General features: G+C 51.7%; 2 protein-coding genes across 8 annotated transcripts in view; both read right to left on the bottom strand.

The window, feature by feature from the left end:
* The window catches only part of SLC7A6 (solute carrier family 7 member 6), a 34,788-nt gene extending 29,293 nt beyond the window's left edge, over positions 1-5,495 (bottom strand). For 2 of the 5 annotated variants that reach the window (XR_001178193.2, XM_004744508.3), the window contains exons 1-2: positions 5,406-5,495; positions 2,990-3,117 (exon numbers count right to left, since the gene is read on the bottom strand). Coding sequence is in view for 1 of the 5 variants with exons in the window: in XM_045076213.1 (XP_044932148.1) it covers positions 2,990-3,011 (22 nt within the window). In the remaining 4 variants the exon portion in view is untranslated. Of the gene's footprint in view, positions 1-1,576; positions 1,628-2,989; positions 3,118-5,014; positions 5,361-5,405 lie in introns of those variants that run through there. The other 3 variants (XM_045076211.1, XM_045076213.1, XM_045076212.1) reach the window with 3 other exon arrangements.
* Positions 5,496-7,632: 2,137 nt separating this feature from the next.
* PLA2G15 (phospholipase A2 group XV) lies at positions 7,633-21,483 on the bottom strand. Of its 3 annotated transcripts, none has more exons than XM_013052257.2 (6): positions 21,407-21,483; positions 15,131-15,287; positions 12,295-12,413; positions 11,951-12,049; positions 11,344-11,568; positions 7,633-9,556 (listed from the first exon to the last, which is right to left on the bottom strand). In XM_013052257.2, exons 4-6 carry the CDS (start codon positions 12,030-12,032, stop codon positions 9,045-9,047), a joined length of 819 nt encoding a protein of 272 aa, XP_012907711.1. In that variant the 5' UTR covers positions 12,033-12,049; positions 12,295-12,413; positions 15,131-15,287; positions 21,407-21,483; the 3' UTR covers positions 7,633-9,044. The 3 variants fall into 3 exon arrangements, with proteins under 3 accessions (XP_012907711.1, XP_004744561.1, XP_044932144.1); XM_004744504.3 differs by lacking the exon at positions 21,407-21,483 and adding an exon at positions 17,729-17,953; XM_045076209.1 differs by lacking the exon at positions 21,407-21,483 and adding an exon at positions 17,729-17,955 and having other exon boundaries at positions 9,190-9,556; positions 11,344-11,443.
* Positions 21,484-21,720: the final 237 nt, after the last annotated feature.

Here is a 21,720-nt window from a genome sequence, read left to right as displayed (position 1 = left end):
TAGCTCTTATTAACATTAGACTAAAAATAAACTTCAGAATTAGAAATATTGCTAGGGGCGATTCACAGACCTGTACCCTGGGGCTAATAATACATCATATGTTAATAAAAAAAAAATTTTTAAAAAGTAATATTGCTAGGGATAAAAAAGGACATTACATGATGATGAAGAGGTTAATTCACCAAGAAAACAATTCCAAATGTGTATTCCTCCAACAACATAGCTTCAAAATACATAAAATACATAAAGCAATATCATAGATCTGAAAAGAGAAATACACAAATCCACAATTACATTTAGACTTCAAAGCACCTCTCTCAGCCAAAATAGAATACGTAGACATAAAATCAGCAAGATCTAGGGCCACCTGGCTGGCTCAGTCAGTAGAACATGAGACTCTTAATCTCAGACTCATGAGTTTAATCAAGCTCCATGTAGAGTGTGAGGGAAAAAAAAATCAGCAAGATCTAAAAGACCTGAAAATGGAATGTCCCAACATAACTCTTGTCTAAGTAATTATGTGAATTCTGAGTGGGAAAGAAAAAAAAAAAACCTGGCAACTGCAATAGGTTTACCTCCACGCAGGAGAGCAGGACAGGATGGGGTGTGAGACAACCTTCTAAGCAGAAAAAACACCACTTTGGGTCCCCAAGTTTCACAACAGAATAACAGCCCTATCTCTCAGCTGGTAGCAGAGCACTATTAGGAACCCTCCCCCAGGTGCTGCCTGAGGCCTTTAAGACCAATTCTAAGCTTCTTAGCAGGGCCTTATCACAGTGTCCCCCCACCCCAACCCCTGACCCCAAAGTCCCACCCAAGGTCCTGTCCCAATGAATTACTTGCAGTTTCCAGAACCTGGAGTAGTCCAGGGTTTCCAAAGTCCATCAGACAGACACATCTGTGTTCATACTGAGCTCTCTGCTTCTAACACTCTTCTTCTCCTACCTTTCCCCCAAATATCTCCTTGTCCCCATAAAATTTTTAGTACATACTTCTGCTTAGCAGCCCCCTCATTTTGTCACATTTACGTAGCTTCAATCTCCCAACTAGTTTGTGAGTTCCTGATCTACTTTAATAGCACCCAGTACAAGGCCTAGCACAGGCTCAGTACTCAGTCCATGATCACTAAATAAAATATACCAAGGACAGAATCGCTGAAAGAAAAAATACGCAACAAACCCTCCTGAAAGTCTAACACCTTGAGCCACTTGCTTGCCAGAACAATAAGCAAAAAAAGCCTTTAAGTAAAGAGAAGTGATCAAACTTCAGTCTGAGACAGTGGTTCCCATCATTTTGTCAAAGTAGTTGTTCTTTAAATAACAGATGATGGGGAAAAAATTTTAACAAGCAACTATGACCACAATAATGGTTTTGAATTCATTTGCATTTAATTAGTCACCACTCTATCCACAGCAGTCCATACCTGTGTGAGATGCATTGTTTATCCTATCCCCACAGAACAGATTTGCAGACCTTCTGCAACAATGGGCTGAAAATCAAGGAGCTCCTAACTAAGCCACTATCTCCAACTCAGTAGCCTGGTATTTGGGGAAAAGAGTATGCAACAAAATCTTACCAGATCATCTTCTCTGAACTGGCTATCTTCCTGCCTTCAATTTTTATCCAACTGATAAGAGAAATCGGTATGTGAAGATCACACACAGTATGAGATTTTCAGTCTCTCTTTCTCTAAAATCACTATTGAAGACAATTTCCATTAAATCATGCAGTGTACCCGCTAAGTTTCTGTCTTGAAAAACTAGCATTAAACCCAGCCTGTAAGGACACAATGCAGCTTTCTAGTAGGTTTTCATCCTGTTTTACAGGCTCCTGCACCAGATAACAAAGGAACTCATAAGACTACTAACATTTCCTTATGAAAATTTAACCATGAAACTACCACATGCAATTTTCAGGGGGGAAAAGAAAGAAGAATTTTTCGAAGTTCAGTTACAAAGAATACTTTAAAAGCTGGATTTTAAAACTCTTTTATAGGGGCACTCAGGTGGCACAGTTGGTTAAATGTCTGACTCCTGGTTTTGGCTCAGGTTATGATCTCAGGGTGATGGGACCGAGCCTCATACTGGGCTCTGTGCTCAACACAGAGTCTGCTTAAGACTTTCTTTCCCTCTGCCCCTCCTTCCATGCCCATGCTCTCTTTCTCTCTCAAAATAAATAAATGAAATCTTTATTTATTTAAAGATTTCATTTATTTATTTGTCAGAGAGAGAGTGCCTGAGCACAAGCAGAGGGAGCAGCAGGCAGAGGAAGAAGCAGGCTCCCCACCTAGCAGGGAGCCTCACATGGGACTCAACCCAGAACCCTGGGATCATGACCCAAGCCAAAGGCGGAGACCTAACTAAGCCACCCAGGCATCCCAAATAAATAAATCTTCAGAAAAAAAAAACAAAACTCTTTTATAATTGATGACTATGGGGGAAAATATTGTTGAGAAAAATACTAAAATCTCTACTGTGAAAACGTAGATTCTTTATTTTCTAAGCTTTTCTGAGATTTATATATTCCCTCAATTAACAGGTGTTAATTTTTTAATGCTTAACTCTCCTTCTCTCTCTCTTTCTATATATATATATAGTACACTTATCAAATGAAAAAGTTATGTAACTCTAAATTTATCTCTTTACCTAAGATACCAGGAAACTCAATATCAAATTCAGCAATCAATCACAGTGAATAAATACCCTCACTTTCAGCAGTATGTGATATCTAGTCTTTTCCATTGACTTTGGTTTTCAATTTCTTTTTAACGACCTCACTGAAGTATCTTTAATTATAAACCACCACAACTGCTCTTTAGAAAATGATAAAATTTAATATACAATTTTATATAATATAGTGTTACATAACTGTTAATTATACGTGAACCACTCTCATTAATAGCATCCTATTCATATGGTGCACAAATAACTGAAACTTCACAAATCGCAAAGATCCAAGATCTAATAGAGAACAGAGCAATAATATTCACCTGTGAGGAAATAAGCAAACATCACACTTTCATAAGCTGCCTCATCATAAATGGTCAGGTACTGAGAAGAAAATGGAAGTCTCCACAGCAAGGCCTAATTCCATTTGTCTGTCTTGGCCATTTAACCTCTGTAACAAAGAGTAAGAGGCAGCTTATCAAAAAAATGAATCTAGTAAGCAGCAGGATGATTTTTCCCTTTGTAAAATTAAAGTTTTACATGCCTGGCAGGGGCAGCACTCAATTACTGAGAAGTTCCATCACACCCACAGTGGACTATAACTGAAGCAACCAGCCTACACGTGTCAGAGAACTAGCCCAGTCATCTCAAATCATTCATTTCTAGACCGCTGCTGCTCCCCAAGTCCCAGGTCCTGTAAGCCCTGTTTCGGTCACTTTTGTAGAAATGTATCCACGTCCTGGAGACTATAGCAGGAAATACACAGGACAGAGGTCAGGAAATTTCCTGTACCAAGAAGGGCCAAGGAGATCAGTCACATAACTGGTATTTACTTTTAGTCTGCAATAAAAATACACCCATCGCCAGACAGGGAAGAAGGAAGAAAGGGGAAAAAAAATTGTTTTTGTGGCTTTCTGCTTATTTGTTAGGGCTGGGAAATCAAATATAAGAACTTGAATGACAGGCTGAGAACAAAGTTGGGAAGCAAAAGCCATTAGGCCCCAAGGGCACCTTCGTAATGTAGGCACCCTGGGCAGTTTCCACCTAAAGGGCTTCACAGCGAGCAAAGAGAGACAAAAAATGAGCTCAGGAAGCACTCACAGACTTTCAAAAAGTCTGCTCTTCCCAGATCTTCAAATCAGAGAGCAGCTCTCAGAGAAGCACCAGATGGTGGAGCATTCTGCTACCATGATGCTAGATTTGCTGGCAGTGCTTTTTTCCCCCCTATCAAGGGCAGAGACCGAATTCTTTTGAACTGTGTCACGAAGCACACAGCCCAGTGCACACAAGGGGCACTCAAAAACATCTGTTAAATATTGATTCCCATTTATACTGACCATTACACAATGTGGTACCCAGACTGTTTGCTTAGTGCTTAGTGAAGAATTCTCAGAATGTTTTACAAATATCTCCTTCCATTTATAACATGAGATGACCAAACAAGGTGACAGGACATGAAGACACAAGAGAGAGCCATCAAAGCAGGAGCACACAATCCCCTGGCGCCAACAGGCCAGGGCTGCAAGCCCCGGCCCTAGAGCCCATCTCGAAGCATCCCAGGAAGCCCTGATCCTGCCCCAGGGAGCCCTGCACGCTGTCCTTCTCACTTGCAGTTTCTCACAGCCCAGGTTCTCTTTCTCATCACACTCACCCTCCAGGATTTCCCAGTCTCTCACACAGCATCGCACTCGGGGACTCTTACCACCACAGTGTCCCTCACACTCTCAGACTCTCCCGCACTTCTGGAGTCACCCTCACACTCAGATTCTCCCACCCTCAGGGTTTCTCTCTCTTTCTCGTTCTCTCTCTCTCTCACACACACACACTCCCTCCCTCCCTCTCCCCCTACCCCCTTCTGGTCTAGGGCGCCTGTTCCTCTCTCATCACACCCAGAGCTTCCTTCACACCAAGGTGTCTCCCACAGTCATTTGCTCACTCAGGGTGTTTCTTGCACACTCACACAGTCACTCTCAGACTCGGGGGGGTCTCTCTCTCACACACACACCCCCCACACACACATACACCCGTAGTTTTTCTCACACGCTCAGTCTTACACTCAGGGTTCCCCCACACTCCTGGGGCCACCCTCACGCTCGCGGTCCCTCTCACACGCACAGCGTCACCCTCCCGCACGCTCTCGCCGCGGCGTGTCTCACGTGCCGCCGGCCCGCCCCGCGCCCGGCTTGGCGGGCCCGCAAGCTGCGGCGCAGCAAGCACGCTGCGGCGGCAGCGGCGGCGGCCGCGTGGAGCGTTCGGCCTCCAGGACGCGACCCCGGCCCCGGCCCCGATCCCGGCCCGGCCCCGGGCCCGGCCCCGCTTCCCCCGCTCGCCCGCCCGCGGCCCGTTACCTCGCAGTAGCCAGGCGCCGACAGGATGCTCGCTCGCTCGACCGCCGCGGCCGCCGCGGCCGCCCAGACCCCGCCCCCGCCACGTCACGCGCCGCCGGATCGCGACAGCGCGCCCCGCGTCGGGACAGGACGCCTAGCTCCGCGTGGGGTTGGCTGGCAGCGGCGCTTCTGGGCCTCGGGGGCCGCCGTGGCCCGAGGGATCGGCCGGCCTGGCTCGGGAGTGCAGTCCCAGCGTCTGCGTGCTCTTGGCTGCCGGTGACCAGGGCCCGGCCACCCTCGCTCTAAATGGCCCGCACAGCCCGTTCCTTTGTGGCTCTTAGCCAAACAGCTTACACAAGGAGCTCTAAACAGCCTCCATGCCCCGTTCACCACCAGCGCCTCCGCTACGCACCTTAGGAAGACACAGACCTGGGACCTGTCCTCCCACATTCACAGCTCAGACCCGGCTCAAGTCCTCTGAGGCCTCCACAGACACAGGGACAAGGCTGTGATTCCGTAGCGAACACCGCGCCCCGCCCCGCCCCGCCCCGCCTTCCCGGGGCTCAGGTTTGAGGACATTTTTAGGTCCTCAACTTGTGTGACCCTACTGACACCCTCTGGGGGGAGGTGCACCCTCCTGTCTTCCTCTACCCCTGGCCGCTCCTTCTCCTCTCCTTCTAGGGGCTCTTTTCATCTGTTAGCTCTGGGGCTTTTCTAGGGTCTTCTGACCTCATGGGCTGCTGAGCCCTCCCCCTTAGCTTCCTGTCCACAACCTCAAGCCATGACTCTCTCCTGGGACATGGAGTCATTTCCCCCAGACACGTGTTTACAACTGCACACCCTCTAATTCCAGACCCACCATGCCCAAACCCCTGCTCCCCATCACCCAGTGACAGGGCCAGAAACGGGCAGCACCATGGACCCTGCCTTCTCCTGCCTGGCCCTCCCAAGGACCTGCAACGTGTTCTCATGGTTTTCTTCACTCCAGCTCTAGTAGCCTCCCAATTCCCACCCTGTTTCTTCTAACCTATCCCCAGAGGGGAATGACTTTGAATCTCCTCTGCCTAAAAACCCTTCCATTCTCCTACCTAAAGACCTGAGACAATGATCTTTGAAGAACCCTCACTGGTATGGCCCCCTTGTGCTCTCTGCTTAGAATACCCTCCCTAAGTGGGAATGAGAGTATGTATATATTTGGAGTCTTTAGAATCTGACCCTTTGACCCCTGAATCGTTCCTCTGTCTCCCTAGCCAGGCGGAGGAAGGACTCTCTGCTCACTTGTGTCACTCAATGGCAACTGGTCCACTTATCCCTGCAACAAATGCATACAAGACCTGCCAGCATCCAGCTGTCTGGCTTTGCTGTCTCACACCCGGTTACAACCCACCATGAAAGCCCACTATGTAGCAAGCACTGATCAGATGTTCCCCAATACCATCCGTGTTCCTCAAGACCACCCGCAGGGTACATTTATTCAGCTCCATTCTTCAGATGAGCAAGCTGAGGCTCAGGGAGGTAAGGAGACTCCCCAGGCTACTTGCCTGGAGCTGGTAAAGGTCATATTTGAACCCCAGTTGGCTGGTGTTAAAGCCTGCTGTGGCTCCATGCCCTCTCTCTGCAGCTGTGAAACCAACGATAGCAGTGGAGCTGAAACTGGTCAGGGGTGAGTAGGTGGCTGTAAGGCCACCACAAGGAGTGACATGGGAGGGTGGGTATCAACACAGAGCTGGGACTCAGGCTGGGCAGGACCTGGAGGTAAGGGTTTGCACCCTTTTGTGTTGTTATCCTTTTACCAAGGCCAGCAATTGCAGCTGGACCCATGTATCGCTGGGCATCCTCACCGTCTCTGGGCCAGCCTTCTTCCAGGTTTGGCCAATAACTAGCGCAGTGAGGGTTCAGAGCGCCCTCTAGTGGTCCAGAGTGTATTAAAGCATAAAGCCCAGGCTCTGTGGAGGAGGCAGGAACTGGGGCTCTCACCACCTCGCACTGCCCTAAAACCCCTCTCTGAGTTCTGCACCACAGACAGTCCTGGACCCCATCTCTATACATGTTTCCCTGTATCAGGCTCTCTGCTTCTCTCTCTTTATCCATCTTCACTGACTCCCAGTCTTGGTCTCTGCCCATCTTGGTCTCTGTCCTAGTCTCAGCCTAGTTTCTCCTCCCTCAGTCTCTGTAGGGAGAGAGACAGATGGTGAGCAGATAATCTGAAGAAACAAAGTAGATGGGTTGTGTCTTAAGAAGAACTCTAAGATCAAAAGATGCTGAGACCTTAAAGTTGAGAGAGGACAAAAAGGCTGGGAAGCAGAGTTCAGCCAGGGTGACCTGCAGGACTGCCCCCAGCTCTACGGGAGCACGTGGGGCCTGTGGGCCAAGCAGGAACAGAGGGAAGGCAGGAGCCACATTCCAATGGGAATATTTCAGGTCCTGGTTCTTAATCCCAGCAGAGGAAGCAGACTCCAGGAGATGGAGCAGGAGGATAAAGCCCGAATAGATGCACAGAACCCATGCTTTCCTTGGTGCTAAGAGAACCCATCAAGGCTTCAGGAAAGGTCTAGCCCCTGATTACCTGCCTCTTTATCCCCTTCACCACTCCACTACCTCCCTCCTCTCATGCTCAGAACAGAGCTTCAGCCAGGGTCCTTTACAGCATCCAGAATATTTTTATTGCCAGAATCAAGGTACAGCCTGCTTAGAACTCCATGAGGAGCCCACCACCCAGGAATAAAAGGAGAGAGAGATGTTGGGTATGTTCCCAACAGAGAAAATCCAGCTCCACAGAAACCTGGTGGGAGAGCAGCATGGTCCAGCCTGACTGTGACTCTGGGGTCATATCCTAGAGGCCAGACTCCAGTCTTGGCCTATAGCCACTTGCCCACTTGGAGATGACTGTCCCCAAGGCAGATTCAGACTTTCCATCCATCCCTGCTATTATAGGAAGATCCGTGAAGCACCTCTGGACCAGACAGAAAACTCCCAGGGGAGCCCCAAGCCACCTGGCTCTCTCAGGGGCCCACTCAAGTTTCTGGGCTAGTCTCTGCAGACTAAACACCACTGAGCTGTCTGGTGGGAGTAGGTGATAGGCAAGATGGGCAAGAGCCCTACCTCTTCTCAGGCCTGTGCCAGCCCACCTGGGTGCTAGAAAAACCTTAGGGCAGGGTGCTAATGGGGTGGTGGGGTTAATAAGAGGGCAGCTCAGGGTAGCTCTGAATGGCCTTAGCTGCTTCCTTGAGTTTTCTTCATGAGTACCTAAAAGGCCATGGGACTGAGCCCTGCTCTCATCCCTGAACCACAGTCCCAGGGGAAAGGGAACCATCAATACTGTAACAGCCCAACCAAGGGGACCAAGGCTCCAGGGACAGAGCCCCCAAGAAATGGAGGGCCCCCTGCTGCCCAGTCCTGAGCTAGGCTGCTCTTGGAGGTAAGGGAGGTAGGAGTGAATGTCCCAGGACCTGGGAACCACGGAGAACAGAACCTGCCCCTGCCTGCAGGAGGAACCAGGCTCTCCAGAAAGCCACAGTCAAGCTGTTGAGCAACAAGGCCATAGGCCACTCACAGCCAGTAGCAAGCCTACCTGTGGCCAGTTTGTGGGAAGATCACCGTAGGGACCAGAAGCCCATCCCTGGGACCTTTAGGGACAGGGACCACAGCTCAGTAATATCCCTCACAGGAAGACTGAGGGACCAGGGCCTGGTGGGTGAATGTGAAAAGGCCACAGGGGTATGAGGAACAAATGGCCCCTGAGTTCGGGATTGGGGCCAGGTGCCAGACGATCCGCCCTGCGGAGCCAGTCCTGAGGTCACAGCAATCCCATCAGCAGCAGCATTCTTTCCAGCAAGGATCCCTCAAGTAAGGCCAGACTATTTCTTCCTTCTTCCCTCCCACAGAGGAAGGATAAGAAACAGCACTTCCCAGTGGCAGACGTGTCACAACCAAAGACTGAGGACCTTAGGCAGTCAGTCACAGACCACGCCACTCATGGGCCACGAGAGCCCCGGAGGACAAGAGAAGCAGCTATGGCCACACCACCCCACAGCCCTGCCTGGCACGGAGATCAGGGCCCAAGGAGCACACGTTTCAGGTAGGCCAAGGTGGTGGCATTGGCCAGCATCTCTATGTGCTCGCTGCCTGGCAGCGCCTGCAACGACACTTGCTGCTCCTGGCGTCCGCGCCAGGCCTGGCACTGCAGGGCACTCTGCAAGTTCACGGTGCCATCGCCGTCACCAAAGCAGATTTTGGGATCACGGTCTGGGAAGCTCTCGTAGTAGAAGGAGTCTGGCGTGGGGACACCGGTGCCGTAGAGGCAGTGCAGCGGCACGCCAGGAGGCACTGTGGCTTCAACCAGCCCCTCCGTGTCCTGCCGCATGAGCCACCCATCTTTGAAGCTGATGTCCTGGAAGAAGCGGCGATAGTCCCGCAGCGTGTAGTTGGTTGTGGGGGTGTGCACGAAGATCTTCCCAGATGACCAGGTGTAGTTGTAGGGCAGCAGCCAGCTGGTGGAGACGGCAGACCGCTGCTGCTCCCGGATCTTCAGGGGCCCGATGACTGGGATCCGATTGTTGTCTCCTGCAGGGAAAGGGCTCGCTCAATCTGTGCTCAGGCATGCGCACTGGCTGGGGAGCACGGTGCAGCCAGCACCTCTATGGGGGGGCCCCCCAGGAGGGGCCCAGTCAGCAATCCCGCGCCTCCATTATAACTCATCCGCATTATAACTCCCATGTTTCCCTTATTTCTGCTCTATCTGGGAAGCATGTGAGCGTGATTTGTTTCTTTCCTTCTGCACTTCGTCACCAGGGATTTAGGCAGCGCATACCCACGAGGTGATTCATTGTGTAAAAGGTACCCTCCACTGAGCACTTGTCACCACTTGTGGGCACTGACCTTGCTGAAGGTCAGTCAGCATGTTGGCAGCCCAGAGACACATTCCTCTTTTTCTTTTCTTACGCTGAGTTATGAACATGTCTCCCTTTTCCCAGGCTCAGTTTCAGGCCTGCCGCCAGCCACCCCGGTCGTATTCCACTCATCTGCCTGTCACTGGCCCAGGCAACCAGGCCAGCAGGAGTTGAGGCAGGAGGGGAGGCTGCAGACAGAACGAGAAGCTTTCTCACACAGGAATGCCAGCAACACAGCCGGTGAGGCCTCTGGGGAGTGAGCTGGAACTTGTTAACAGGGGTCATGTGATCTATTCAGGGCCCACAGCCACCCATCCCTGCACCTTTCTGACTGACCAGAGGCCTTCCGCTCTTGTGGGGTTCTGGCTATAGGACCCCTGAGGAAAAGGAAGCCCCTAGCTAGTCCATGACTACCACACCCCTGTCAAGGCCTGACAGAACAGTTTCCCAGAATCTGAGGCACAGCTCTAAAGGGATTCACAGGGAGGCTCGGAAAGGCCAGAACCCGAGCCCCACCACAGCTCCTGTCTCAGACTCGGGCATGCCTCCATCTGTCCTTTCAGGTCCAGGCTGGACAGAGTAGGTGGCTATAATGAGTCCTCTCTATATCTGGATTCATCGTCCAGCCAATCCAGCGTCACTACCGGGAGAGGCACTGGGTCTCACGTGATGGCAACTATCAGTTGACCAACAAGTAGGTCAGGCAGTGCTGATGATATGAGGAAGAAAGCTCCTCACATGCTGAGCACAGCTGCGGCTTGTGGTTCCTAAAGTAAGGGGCCATGGGTTCACCCCCGTCCTAGCAGAGGGAGGGAGGAAAGCCCCACGGCTACAGCTAGCATGGTGACAGTCATAAACAGGCAGGTGAACTGGGGAGGATTAGGGAAGGAGGTGGCAGCTTTCCCCACTGCCAGACAAGGAAGCCCAAAGAAATCTGCACCTGCTTCCTCCCTGCGTTACCCACAAAGGCTCCCCACTGCCACAGATGGAGGTCTAACTTATAAACAGGAAACTGTAGCCCAGCTTTCCTTCTGTGGGGCAAAGGTGGAAAGGAAGAAAGGGAGAAGGCTCCCCCAAAGAACTTGGGGTCAGACTGAGTTAGGCCAGCCAGACCAGAGCACAGTGTATGTGTGAAGACATAGGCACAAGCAAGTGCCTGTGTGACCAACAGTTGTGCCACTGCCTGGACACACTGGAAAAAAAAAAAATTTACACGGATAACCAAGGCCATCACCTAGTAGGACAAAATTGTTAGGTTCCCTTTTGGAAAGTGTTAGGTTCTCTTTTGGAAAAAAAGATGGTTGGAAAAGCATATGACTCTGGAGAAAGAAGGATCCTCACCCAAGAGAAGAGACACAAAGTGGCCAGGGAGGACATTGCTGAAGGAAAGAGAGAACACCATCCCTGACATCAGCAGCCCCGCCCACCCCCCCATACTTGCTAGGTCTGGCAGGGTCTTACCTGAGGCCAGGACACGCCAAGTCTTGGCCACGCCCCCCCAGGGCGCACCCAGTGCTACAAACGCACGAATATACTTGTTCTTCCAGGCCTGTGGCTGTCGCTGCAGAAAGTAGAGTGTGTACATGTTGCCCATGCTGTGGGCAACCAGCACCACAGGGCCCCCATACAGCTGGTGCATCTCCTCGATCATCTCCCGGAGGGCCAGGAAGTAGGGCCCGTTTTCATCTGTAGGCCAGAGCCAGGCAGTAGTCAGGAAGGAAGGGTCCTGGGGCCTGAACCTGTTCTTCAGGCCAGATACAAGACTAGGTGGGTGGTGAAAATGCTGAAATCCAAGGGGGAATGGTCTTCTTTCCCAAGATGGGAGGAAACCTAGGAGCTCCTTTTCTCCTCCTCAACCTCATTATCTCTCCCCAGGGCTCAGAGGCCCAGAAATCCTGGGGGGAGGAATGGGGAAGGATAGGACAGACTGACTAAGGGTGACAGCTGTGATTGCTAGGCTAGACACAAAAGGGCCCAGGGGAGGGGACAGTCCAGGGCCTATGGTGACTGTGACCTCCTCATCCCCACCCCCCAAGATGTCAGGGAGGAAGCAAAAGTAACCACTTACTTGGGGCTCGGCGCCAGTCATAGGGGGCTCCCCGGACATCCTCACCCCGTGTGTAGCCCCAGTCCACAAGGCTTTCTACCATGGTATGGAAATAGGAACCTGTAGACAGTAATGTATGGGAATTAGAGAGAGGACAGGCAGTGCTAACCCCCCACGCCACGCCCAACAAGGAGACTGGGACATCTACTGTAGAAAGATCCCCAAGGGAACACTGTAAGACTCAGTGGCTAGATTAGAGACAGTTTACAGGCTACCCTTTCAAACAAAGAACACTTCTCCCACTCCAGGAATATAGCAGAACTTCCAGCCCCATTTCCTGGAGGCCATGAGCAAGGGCTACATACCCACACTGCTTTTGCTGGGGTCCAGGAACTCTAGTGAAAAAGTCTTCCCAAAGCCAGGGACGCGTACATCCACACCATCTGGGAACTGGGTGGCCCGGGACGTACTGTTGTAGACCAGCCTGTCAGGGGAGGACATTGAGCTAGTGATCCAGAGGTGACACTGAACCTGGTGTGTCCTAATACTGCCCTGGATCCTGAGCCATATCCCTTACTGTCCTCACATTTGGCAGGAAGTTATAGGGGAGACCAAAAAGTAACAAAACAAGTTTATGCAGCACAGATCAGAGGAACCGCATCCACCTGAGGACCCCAACCAAGACCCATTCCGAAGATTGATCCAAGGACGCTTGTCAAAGCGATAGTTTCTTCTCGGTGTCATCCACCTCAGAATGCAGCTCTTGGATTTGGCTAGGAAAGGGAAGTGCGAGGCCTGGCTCTGCCATCCACATCACACTTGACCCAAAAGGCAGGCAGCCTAACTTTGCATGCACCCACTGCCCCATCTCTGCGGATTCAGCTCCTCCCACCCACCACAAAACGTCACAGGGCAAAGGAGAGGGTAAGTGTAACACACAACAGAACCAAACAGAGAAAGCCCCACCTCCGGGCCTAAACACCTGTGGCTGCTACGTGGAGAAACAAACAAGGCTTGCAAGAACGACAGGACAGGGAGGTGGGAGACAGGAGGAAAGCTTTGTGCTAGACCAGGAACTCTGTTCTGGCCTCCCTGCTATCAAGCAGAAAAAGGTGCCCAAGAAAACACAGGCTAGGGGTGTCTGGGTGGCTCAGTCTTTAAGTGACTGCCTTTGGCTCGGGTCATGATTCCGGGGTCCAGGGATCGAGTCCCACATTAGGTACCCTGCTCTGCAAGACGCCTGCTTCTCCCTTTCCCACTCCCCCTGCTTGTGTTCCCTCTCTCACTGTGTCTCCCTCTGTCAAATAAATAAATAAAATCTTCAAAAAAAAAAAAAAAGAAAAAGAGAGAAAAGAAAACACAGGCTAGACCATCCTTGATGGCCCTGAGTTCTAATCCCCTGAGATCAGCCACAGAAAGCTGACAAGATACCAACTTTGACCCAAATAATAGGTCCTGGGAGCCCATTTTCTCTAGGGCAACTTGTCAATGAACCCAGTGGCCACTCAGCAAAATGGAGAAAACTTTCTACAAAGCCAATGCAGCTCTAAACAGGTCAGATGTCCAGAAGGTTGATAAGCCCCTGTCAGTATCAGCCCGAAACGCCCATTGGCAGTACCTGAGACCACGTCTCTGGTATAAAAATAGATTTGCAGATCAACAGCCTAGAAATAACCTGATCATGTACAAAAGAGGAAAAAGTCAACAAAGCATGTGTCATAAACAAACAACTGGGAAAGGCAAAACACCTGGAGAATGAGCCAGTATGTCCCCAGGAAAAAAATTTAGTTTGTGAAACTCCATTCAGTTCCAACATTTACTGAGCACCAATTGTGTTCTGGGCTCTATGTTTATAAAGATAAACAAGATACAAGTTCTCCCTTCAGGGAGCTAGGTCTTAGCTCAGGGTCACGCAATCTGGGTTTACATCTTGCTTCTGCCACTTATTAGTTGAGTGACCCAAGGCAACCTTGTAACGCTTTTTGAGTTTCCAGATTTCCTCATCTGAAAACAGTACCCGTCTCAGAGGATTGTTGTAAGACTAAATGAAAGTATGTAATATGGACAGTGCCTGTATTCCATAAGCAGTAATTCCCAAAACATTATCATCTTATTAGCGGGGAAACATCCTTGGAAGCAAAGTTATGGCACCTGATAAGGATGAAAGAAAACAGGCATGTGGCCTGGAGGAAGGAAAGGTTAAGAGCTCTGGGAGTGGCAAGGGAAACTTTTCAGAAGGACCAGGCTCAGGTTTTAAAGAGTGAATGGGTGGGCGCCGGGGTGGCTCAGTGGGTTAAGCCGCTGCCTTTGGCTCAGGTCATGATCTCAGGGTCCTGGGATCAAGTCCCACATCGGGCTCTCTGCTCAGCAGGGAGCCTGCTTCCTCCTCTCTCTTTCTCTGCCTGCCTCTCTGCCTACTTGTGATCTCTCTCTGTCAAATAAATAAATAATCTTTAAAAAAAAAAAAAAAGAGTGAATGGGAAGGAATTTATAAGGCAAAGGGTGTAGAGGTAGATTCCGGGCTCAAAGAACCATATGTACAAAGACATAGAGACCTGGTATATCCCAGGAGGAACAAGAAGCTGAGGGGCCAGTGGCCAACTCAGAGGCAAGGGAAAGGGTACAGCCATGTTGAGATTATACATAGGGGCTGGAGCATAGAATCTACATGTAAGTGGGCACCTGGCCAGTTCAGTCGGTGAAGCATGGGACCTGTATCTCGAGACTGAGTCAGGTGAAGAGATTTTTTGATAGAGCCAGTGAGCGAGTAAGAGAGAGAAGGAGCAAGGGGAGGGGCAGAGGGAGAGAGAGAAGCAGACTTCCTAAGCAGGGAGCCTGATGTGGGGCTCGATCCCAGGACCCTGAGATCATGACCTGAGCCAAAGGTAGACTCTTAACCAACTGAGCCACCCAGGCGCCCAAATAAAATCTTAAAAAAAAAAAAAATCAAAAAACAGGCATTCACACACAAGGTGTGAATTACACGGCATAAACTGGAGAGGTAGGGACAAGAGCTGCAGGAAACAGAAAAAGTTCTGTCTGGGAGGGTGCAGAGTTGGTGCCAATCAGCCTGAGGAAATGAGAAGGGCAAGAGGTCAGTGACGTCAGGGTCTGCTGAGAGGGGCTGAGACAAAAACAGGTTCTAGAGATTTCTCCAGGCTGGGTCGGTGAGCAGCACCTCATCTGTGCCCCAGCCCCCACCTGATATTGTCAATCCAGCAGTCAATGATGACAGGCAGCAGCAGTTCGAGGTTGAGCCAGAGTGTGAAGTAGCTGTCCGTCCTCTTGGAGCAGAGGTAGTGCACAACCGTTGGCTTGTCTAGCTTTGCCTCCAGCTGGTTGCCCAAATCGCCGGGCACTGCAGAGAGAGACAGAGCACGCATGAGGCCCTGGACCTGGCAGGCTGGGGACCCCTGAGGCTTGAACTCAAAGGCCTTCAACCCACAGCTGTTCCAGGCTACAGAGGAAGGCCTTGTTCACTCAAAGAAGGAGAGGGAAAGAAGACAAAACCCTGGGCCACTTAACCAACCAAAACTGAATCCAGGGAAGGCATTCCAGGACAAGCTTGTGGAGGGGGGCAATGAACACAGGCAGCTGCCAGCCTACTGGGAGCCCAGTAAGGTTTCAGGGACCAGACCATCTGGAGGGCCCTAGCCTCTCAGCACACCTGGACCCCGTGGCAGAGATGGCTACCCTGAAACATCACACCATTCCAGCCATTGCTCTGTAGGGGTGGGTGTGCCCTGGCCCAAGGATAACTTCTCTATGCCCAAGCTGGTCAACAGACCAGCTGCACAGAGCCTAGTCTACACAGAACCCTGGGGCCCTCGTGACACTCAAACCCATCCCTGCAGCTTCACTGCCCAATATTAAGGCCCTACTCAGAATATTTGTTCCCACTGACCTTTCAGGCCTCACCTGTTTCTACATGCCATGCCCTTGACACCTTCCAAGCACATCCTCATTTAGAATCCATGATCACCAAGTGAACAACCAACTCTTGGCTCTCCTGAGCATTCTCTGGGCTCTACGAACCTAGCCCTGAAGAGGGCATGCCTTCCCTGTACATCATCTCACAGTGCCCTCAGCGAAACCAGGGGAGGCAGGGGAGGCACCTGCCTTCACCTCCCTTAATAATATGCAGAAGTGGGGAGTCTTCAGCGTGACAGTGCAGAGATCTTGGTCATTGTTTCCATCAAAAAGGAATTGGCTAAAAGAGGAAGCCACCAGATTTGCTGTGCCTAAATGCCCCTTGTCCTGCACAGGCTGTGTGGCCTCTAAAAATAGCAGTGGTCATTTCTTAAGCCCCTTTTTGCTTAAAACTAGGACAAGAGATATCTATGTACCCTTCACCTCAAATAACACTGGGAGAGAATGTCCTTACTATGCCCACTTTACAGATGAGGAGACTGAGGCTGAGGGGGGTAGAAATGGCTTGTTACAGTCTCCTCCTGCCCAATTCTTTTGTATCACTTCTCTGGTCTCTGCTTCCTCTATCACCAATTTAGGTCTCACCTGGATGGTCACCCCTGGGGGCTGATCCTCTGATAGCCAAGGTCAGGTCCCTGCTCTATGCACAGGAACAGCTCTTCTGCTGACCACTGGGGTTTCCCAGGATTTATGCCAACACCTTCACTCTCTGAGAAGCTAGGCAGATTAGGATTCTGTGACTCTGGAGGCATCTGGGTGGCATAGTCATTAAGCTCTGCTTTCGGCTCAGGTCATGATCCCAGGGTCCTGGGATCCAGCCCCACATCCAGCTATCTGCATGGCGGGGAGCCTACTTCCTCCTCTCTCTCTGCTTGCCTCTCTGCCTACTTGTGATCTCTGTCTGTCAAATAAATAAATAAAATCTTTAAAAAAAGAAGAAGAAGAAAGAGCATGGGGGTCATGCTGCAGCAGATTAGGTATTTAACATATACCTTAGGAATGTCTCTGCCTTTAGGAGTCCTGGCTGGCCACCAACTCAATACTTGAATGAAGCATCCAAGGCCCCCAAGACAGAAGTCTTTCCATGTCCACCACCACAAGGAAACACTGAGGCTCCTGCATAGTTGCAGGGCCCAGGACCAAGGAAGGAATAGGCAGGGGAGATCATCTAATCCCAATATAGCCCACTCTAAACTGGTCTGGCAGGATTAAGAGTACAAGCATGTTTCCTCACATCTGTTCACAGCCATTGTTGCAAGCCTTACTTCTGTCTTTAGCCATCTTCAGATTCCCTTAGGCCTCCCTCAGGCCCAAGGCCACCCATTTCATAAGTTTGGGGGTGGGTGGGAAGTCTTGGTGGCCGGCTAGGAGAGTCATTCTTTCCCCAAAAAGCTTCCTTTTAATAATGCCTCCTGAAACATATGGGGTTGGGGGTCCAGAAAGACAGCCTCCTAGCCATGCCCAGACCAACAGTGAGGACCCTGGGACCAAGAGAACACCCAAGCTCCCACCAAGGCTCAGGAATGGGGCCAAAGGACCTCGGTCTCTCCAGCTAAAAAAAAAAAATGGGCATAAAGCAAGGCAACGCTTGGGACTGACGTAGACAGGGGTACTGTAGGACAACTGTACCGTAGCCTTCTCACTTATCCCATATTCTACAGGGGAAGGTGAGCAGAGGTTGACCACACCCGCGCCCAGCATGGCGGGAGGTGGACGAACAGATCCAGGTGACAAGACAGACAGTCATATGCTTCCCGACCTCGTGCTAGGAGCAGATGCAGACCAAGAAGATAGCTCCTCTCCCCGCCCCCGCAGCCCGTCCTGCAAGACACACAAACACACGGACCCACGACTGGACCCAAGCCTCACCCAGCACCACCGGAGGGGGACGTCCGACCGGGAGCGCCGGGTCCGCCAGGAGCAGGAGGAACAGAAAGCCACCCGGGAGCAGCGTCGCATGGTAGAGGTAGACGCGAAGACCCATTGCGTGAGAACGCCGCTACAGGTCCGAGGTGCGGATTCAGCGCTCCGTGCTCGCGCCTAGGCCCGGGCGGCGGCGACGCGCTTAACCCCGCCGCCCGCACTCGGCCACAAGGGCCTGACCAATCAGAATCCGCCTCCCCCAAAAGACCTGCCAATAGCGACTCGCCGCCAGGCACGTCCCTCCCAGTCGGAGCTCGCCGCCCCGCCCCTGTGGATCCCAAGCCAGCTCCTTAGACTGCGCCGCACGCCGAGCGCATCGATCGATTGGGGGGTTCAGTCTGGCTTCTCGGTTCAGTCCGGGACTAGTGGGACCCAGCTCGCCGCTGCTGGATACCCAACCCATCCTTGGGTACCCAAAGTCCACGCTGCGCGCCCTCATTCCCGATTCCTGGCTCGTCCCTGACCTGGGATCTGGAACGGGTCGGCCAGAGCGTGGGTTGAGGGTCCAGTGCTGGCGGCTGCTGAGACACTCTGGTCAGAGCAAGGGGAAGAAGGGGAGAAGTGAGTCCCGGAAAGTTATTGGGTCTTAGGGGACCGGGAGTTGACCAGGACCTTTGTGCAGTCCCCACACCAATTCTTCACACCCTGCCATGATGGCACGTGGGTTCAAGCAAGGGGTCCAGGGGTCCCCCTGCGTCTGTCCAGGGATTAAGCATGTGGGTGTGAGGGCTGCCTGGCCTAAAGTTTTAGTTGCCGGCATTATGGAGTCACCCTACGAGACTGAGCAGTTCTGGTGCCCCGGAGAAAGTAGGTTTGAGCCTCAGCCCTGTGGCCATGGCCCATTTGGCAGATTCCCTAGCAGAGCAGGACAAGTGTTCTGACCTTGTATTCCACCTACCATTCTCAGTCCACGCAAACTGAGGATCCAGAGAGGACACAGATCAAGGAGTCAGAGGCAAACAGAATGGGCAGATTTGACAGCTGGCAATATGACCAGCACCATAGGTCACTCCAGGATAAGGAGACCAGTATGTCTGGAGACTGAAAGTCTTGATCTTCCACATACTTCCTCCTGAGGGCCAGACAGCACCCTGATCCTCCTGTAGCTGGTCTTAAGACTTCTGGCACGCCCCTTCCTTCCTTCCTTCCTCTTGGCCAATCGCTGACCTTTTCTAGCCTTTCAGAGTAAGCCTGGATGAATCAACTCACCATCTTGACCCACCCCTCCTATGTTCTTACAGGGAAACACATTGGTGGTTGGGGTACACTACTCTCTGAAGGTCCAGCTATCTCTCTTCGGCCCCAGCAAGGACCCCAAACCCCTGCCTCCCCACCTCCATCCTAGGCCCCAGAAGAGGGGTTGCTGAAGACCAATCTAGTACAGGTCCACAGTGGGAGATCAGAGATACTTTCGCCAGTACTAGGGACAGGCAGGAGTCCAGAGTCAAAGGTAAAGTGGAGGGGGCGTAGGCATCAGGATGGCCTGGGCTGCCCTGGACTGTGGCCAGTCTGAATGTCTTGTCAACCCAGCAGCCTCAGGTGACCATGGGCCCTTCACAGGGTGTGCCAGTCCCGCAGGCCCAGAAGATGATAGGAACCATGGGCATTGCAGGGAGAGGATGTCAAGGCCTAGTCAGCAATGATCTGTGCCAACAAAGTGGAGAGGAGAGGGAATCAGAAGATAAGGATCTCCCCCTTCTCATAATGACTTTGTCATCCACATGATCCCTCCCTGGCTGCAGACCTGGGCACATCCTGGATTCTAGATACTATTCTAATTCTCAAACCCACAACCCGGTAGTCACCAAGTCTTGCCAGTCTACCTTTCCAAAGCCAAACTACTTTCATCCCCACAGTAGCCTCCCTGCTCATGTCCCAGTCTATGCCCTTATTCCTATGGACTGTTCTCCATGGGTCAGATTGACGCCATTAAACATTAAATGAAGCCCCTCGCTGTCCGTCTAACCCCACTCACGATGCTCCTACTGCAAGCATCATACCCATCTCACTCACAGTGAATGAGGACCCTGCAGGGGACTCTGGCCTTTTCCCATAACTTTCACTTCCTCTTTTCTTCAGTTGCTCATCTCCACCTTCAACAGCCTCCTTGCTCCCTAGAACAGGACAACCTCATTCTCACTCTGGACCTGTGCACTTGTTGCATGGGATCACTCTGCAGCCCCCATTTTTGGGGATTCAGCTGCGTTCTGCCTTTAGGCCTCAGCCCAGACACCATTGACTCTGAAGCAGCCCCTACCTGACTCCCAGCGGAATATAATCCATGCAGGAGGAAGCCCTTCACCTGCCTGCTACGGGTGCACCTGCCTTTTGGGTTACTAAGTACCACTGGCACAGTCCCAGGCACACAGCAGGTGCTGAACATATATTGATTGACTGAGTGATACGCCCCCTTCTCTAACACTCCCCCACTTCCAGGATGCAGTCCTGGTTGGTGCTTGTCAGACCTGAAGAAGGAGATCAGGGACTGAGAGGTCCACAGGCTGGTTGGGCTACCTTCCTCAGATGAGAATCCAGCCAACAGCTTTTGCCCTTTTTCTGTGACACTGGGCCCTTTGCATTCCCTCTTGCTTGCACAAGTTCCGAGCTCCCCTGTCTGGACCAGGTGGGTGCCTGGGCTTGGGGCAACGAAATCAAGACCACAGCTTCTGAGCTGGTTTGGTAGCCAGAGCTGAGCCCATCTGGAGGGCAACTGATTCTCCCTAAAGCTCCCGGTTCATCAGGATCCTATTCCTCTGATGCCAGAGCCTCCCTGGAATCACGAAAGGCCAAACAATGACCAAATCATGACCGAACAGGTTATCTCTTTTTTTTTTTTTTTAAGATTTTATTTATTTATTTGATAGCACTCAAGCACAAGTAGACACAATGCAGGTAGACTGAGAGGGAGAAGCGGCCTCCCTCTGAGCAGGGTGGCCACTGTGGGGCTCGATCCCAGGACCCTGGGATCTCAACCTGAGCCAAACGCAGACACTCAACCAACTGAGCCACCCAGGTGCCCCCAGAACAGGTTATCTAACCTGGCTTAGGCATCAAAGAATGTTACATAGAGGAGGAATTATTTGAGATGGGTCTTGAAGAGTAAGTAGGAATTTGCCAGGAAAACAAAGGGATGAATAGGTGGGTGGGGCCTCCAGGTAGGGAGCTTAGTATGTGCAGCAGCCTGGAGGCCTGAACAATCACAGTGTGTCCAGGGCACATGGTGGGTGGGAGTGGAACAGAGAGGCTGGAGGTCTTGAAAACCAAGCTTAAAAACTTGGCCTATGGGGGCCCCTGGGTGGCCGGTTCTTGAGTGTCTGCCTTCTGCTCAGGTCATGGTCCCAGTGTCCTGGAATCAAGCTGGCATCATCTGGCTCCCTGCTCACTGGGAAGCCTGCTTCTCCCTCTCCCACTACCCCTGTTTGTGTCCCCTCCCTCTCTCTGTCAAACAAATAAATTAATCTTAAAACAAAACAAAACTTGGCCTGTGCCCAGGAAGCCAGGATCGGTAAAGATGCTCTAACCAGAGGGAGGCGGTCTCAAGGCCCTTCCCTTTTCACTTCTGTCCCGGAGCATTGCCCCAGGTTGGGCTCTCCTGGGCAAGTTCCTCCTCCCAGCCCCCCGCACCTGGTTCAGGCGACAGGGTCACTGCGCCCTCTGGTGGGTACTCAGCGGAGATTCGGCAAAGGCGCTTAGCGGGGAACCTGGGTGGAGCCCAGAGCGCTGACTACGCGGGCGGCTCAGGAGATAAGGAAGGGTAGCGGCAGATGGTCGAGTCGTGGGCCACGGGGCCGCCGAGGGTGTGGATGGCCCCGAGGCGGCGAGTGTGGATCTCCGCAGTGGATCCAACAAGGCATCCAGCGGAGAATCCTCTTCCATAGTGGGATATTTTCTGGCCTGGGAGGGAGAGAGAAGGGCGCTTTTACACCACTCCTAGACTC

This window comes from Mustela putorius, unplaced genomic scaffold, assembly GCF_011764305.1.
Source record: "Mustela putorius furo isolate JIRA1106 unplaced genomic scaffold, ASM1176430v1.1 tig00000174_pilon_pilon_pilon, whole genome shotgun sequence".
NCBI lineage: Eukaryota > Metazoa > Chordata > Mammalia > Carnivora > Mustelidae > Mustela > Mustela putorius.
Note: the sequence above shows the minus strand (reverse complement) of the source record. Positions and strands in the feature narration are given on the sequence as shown.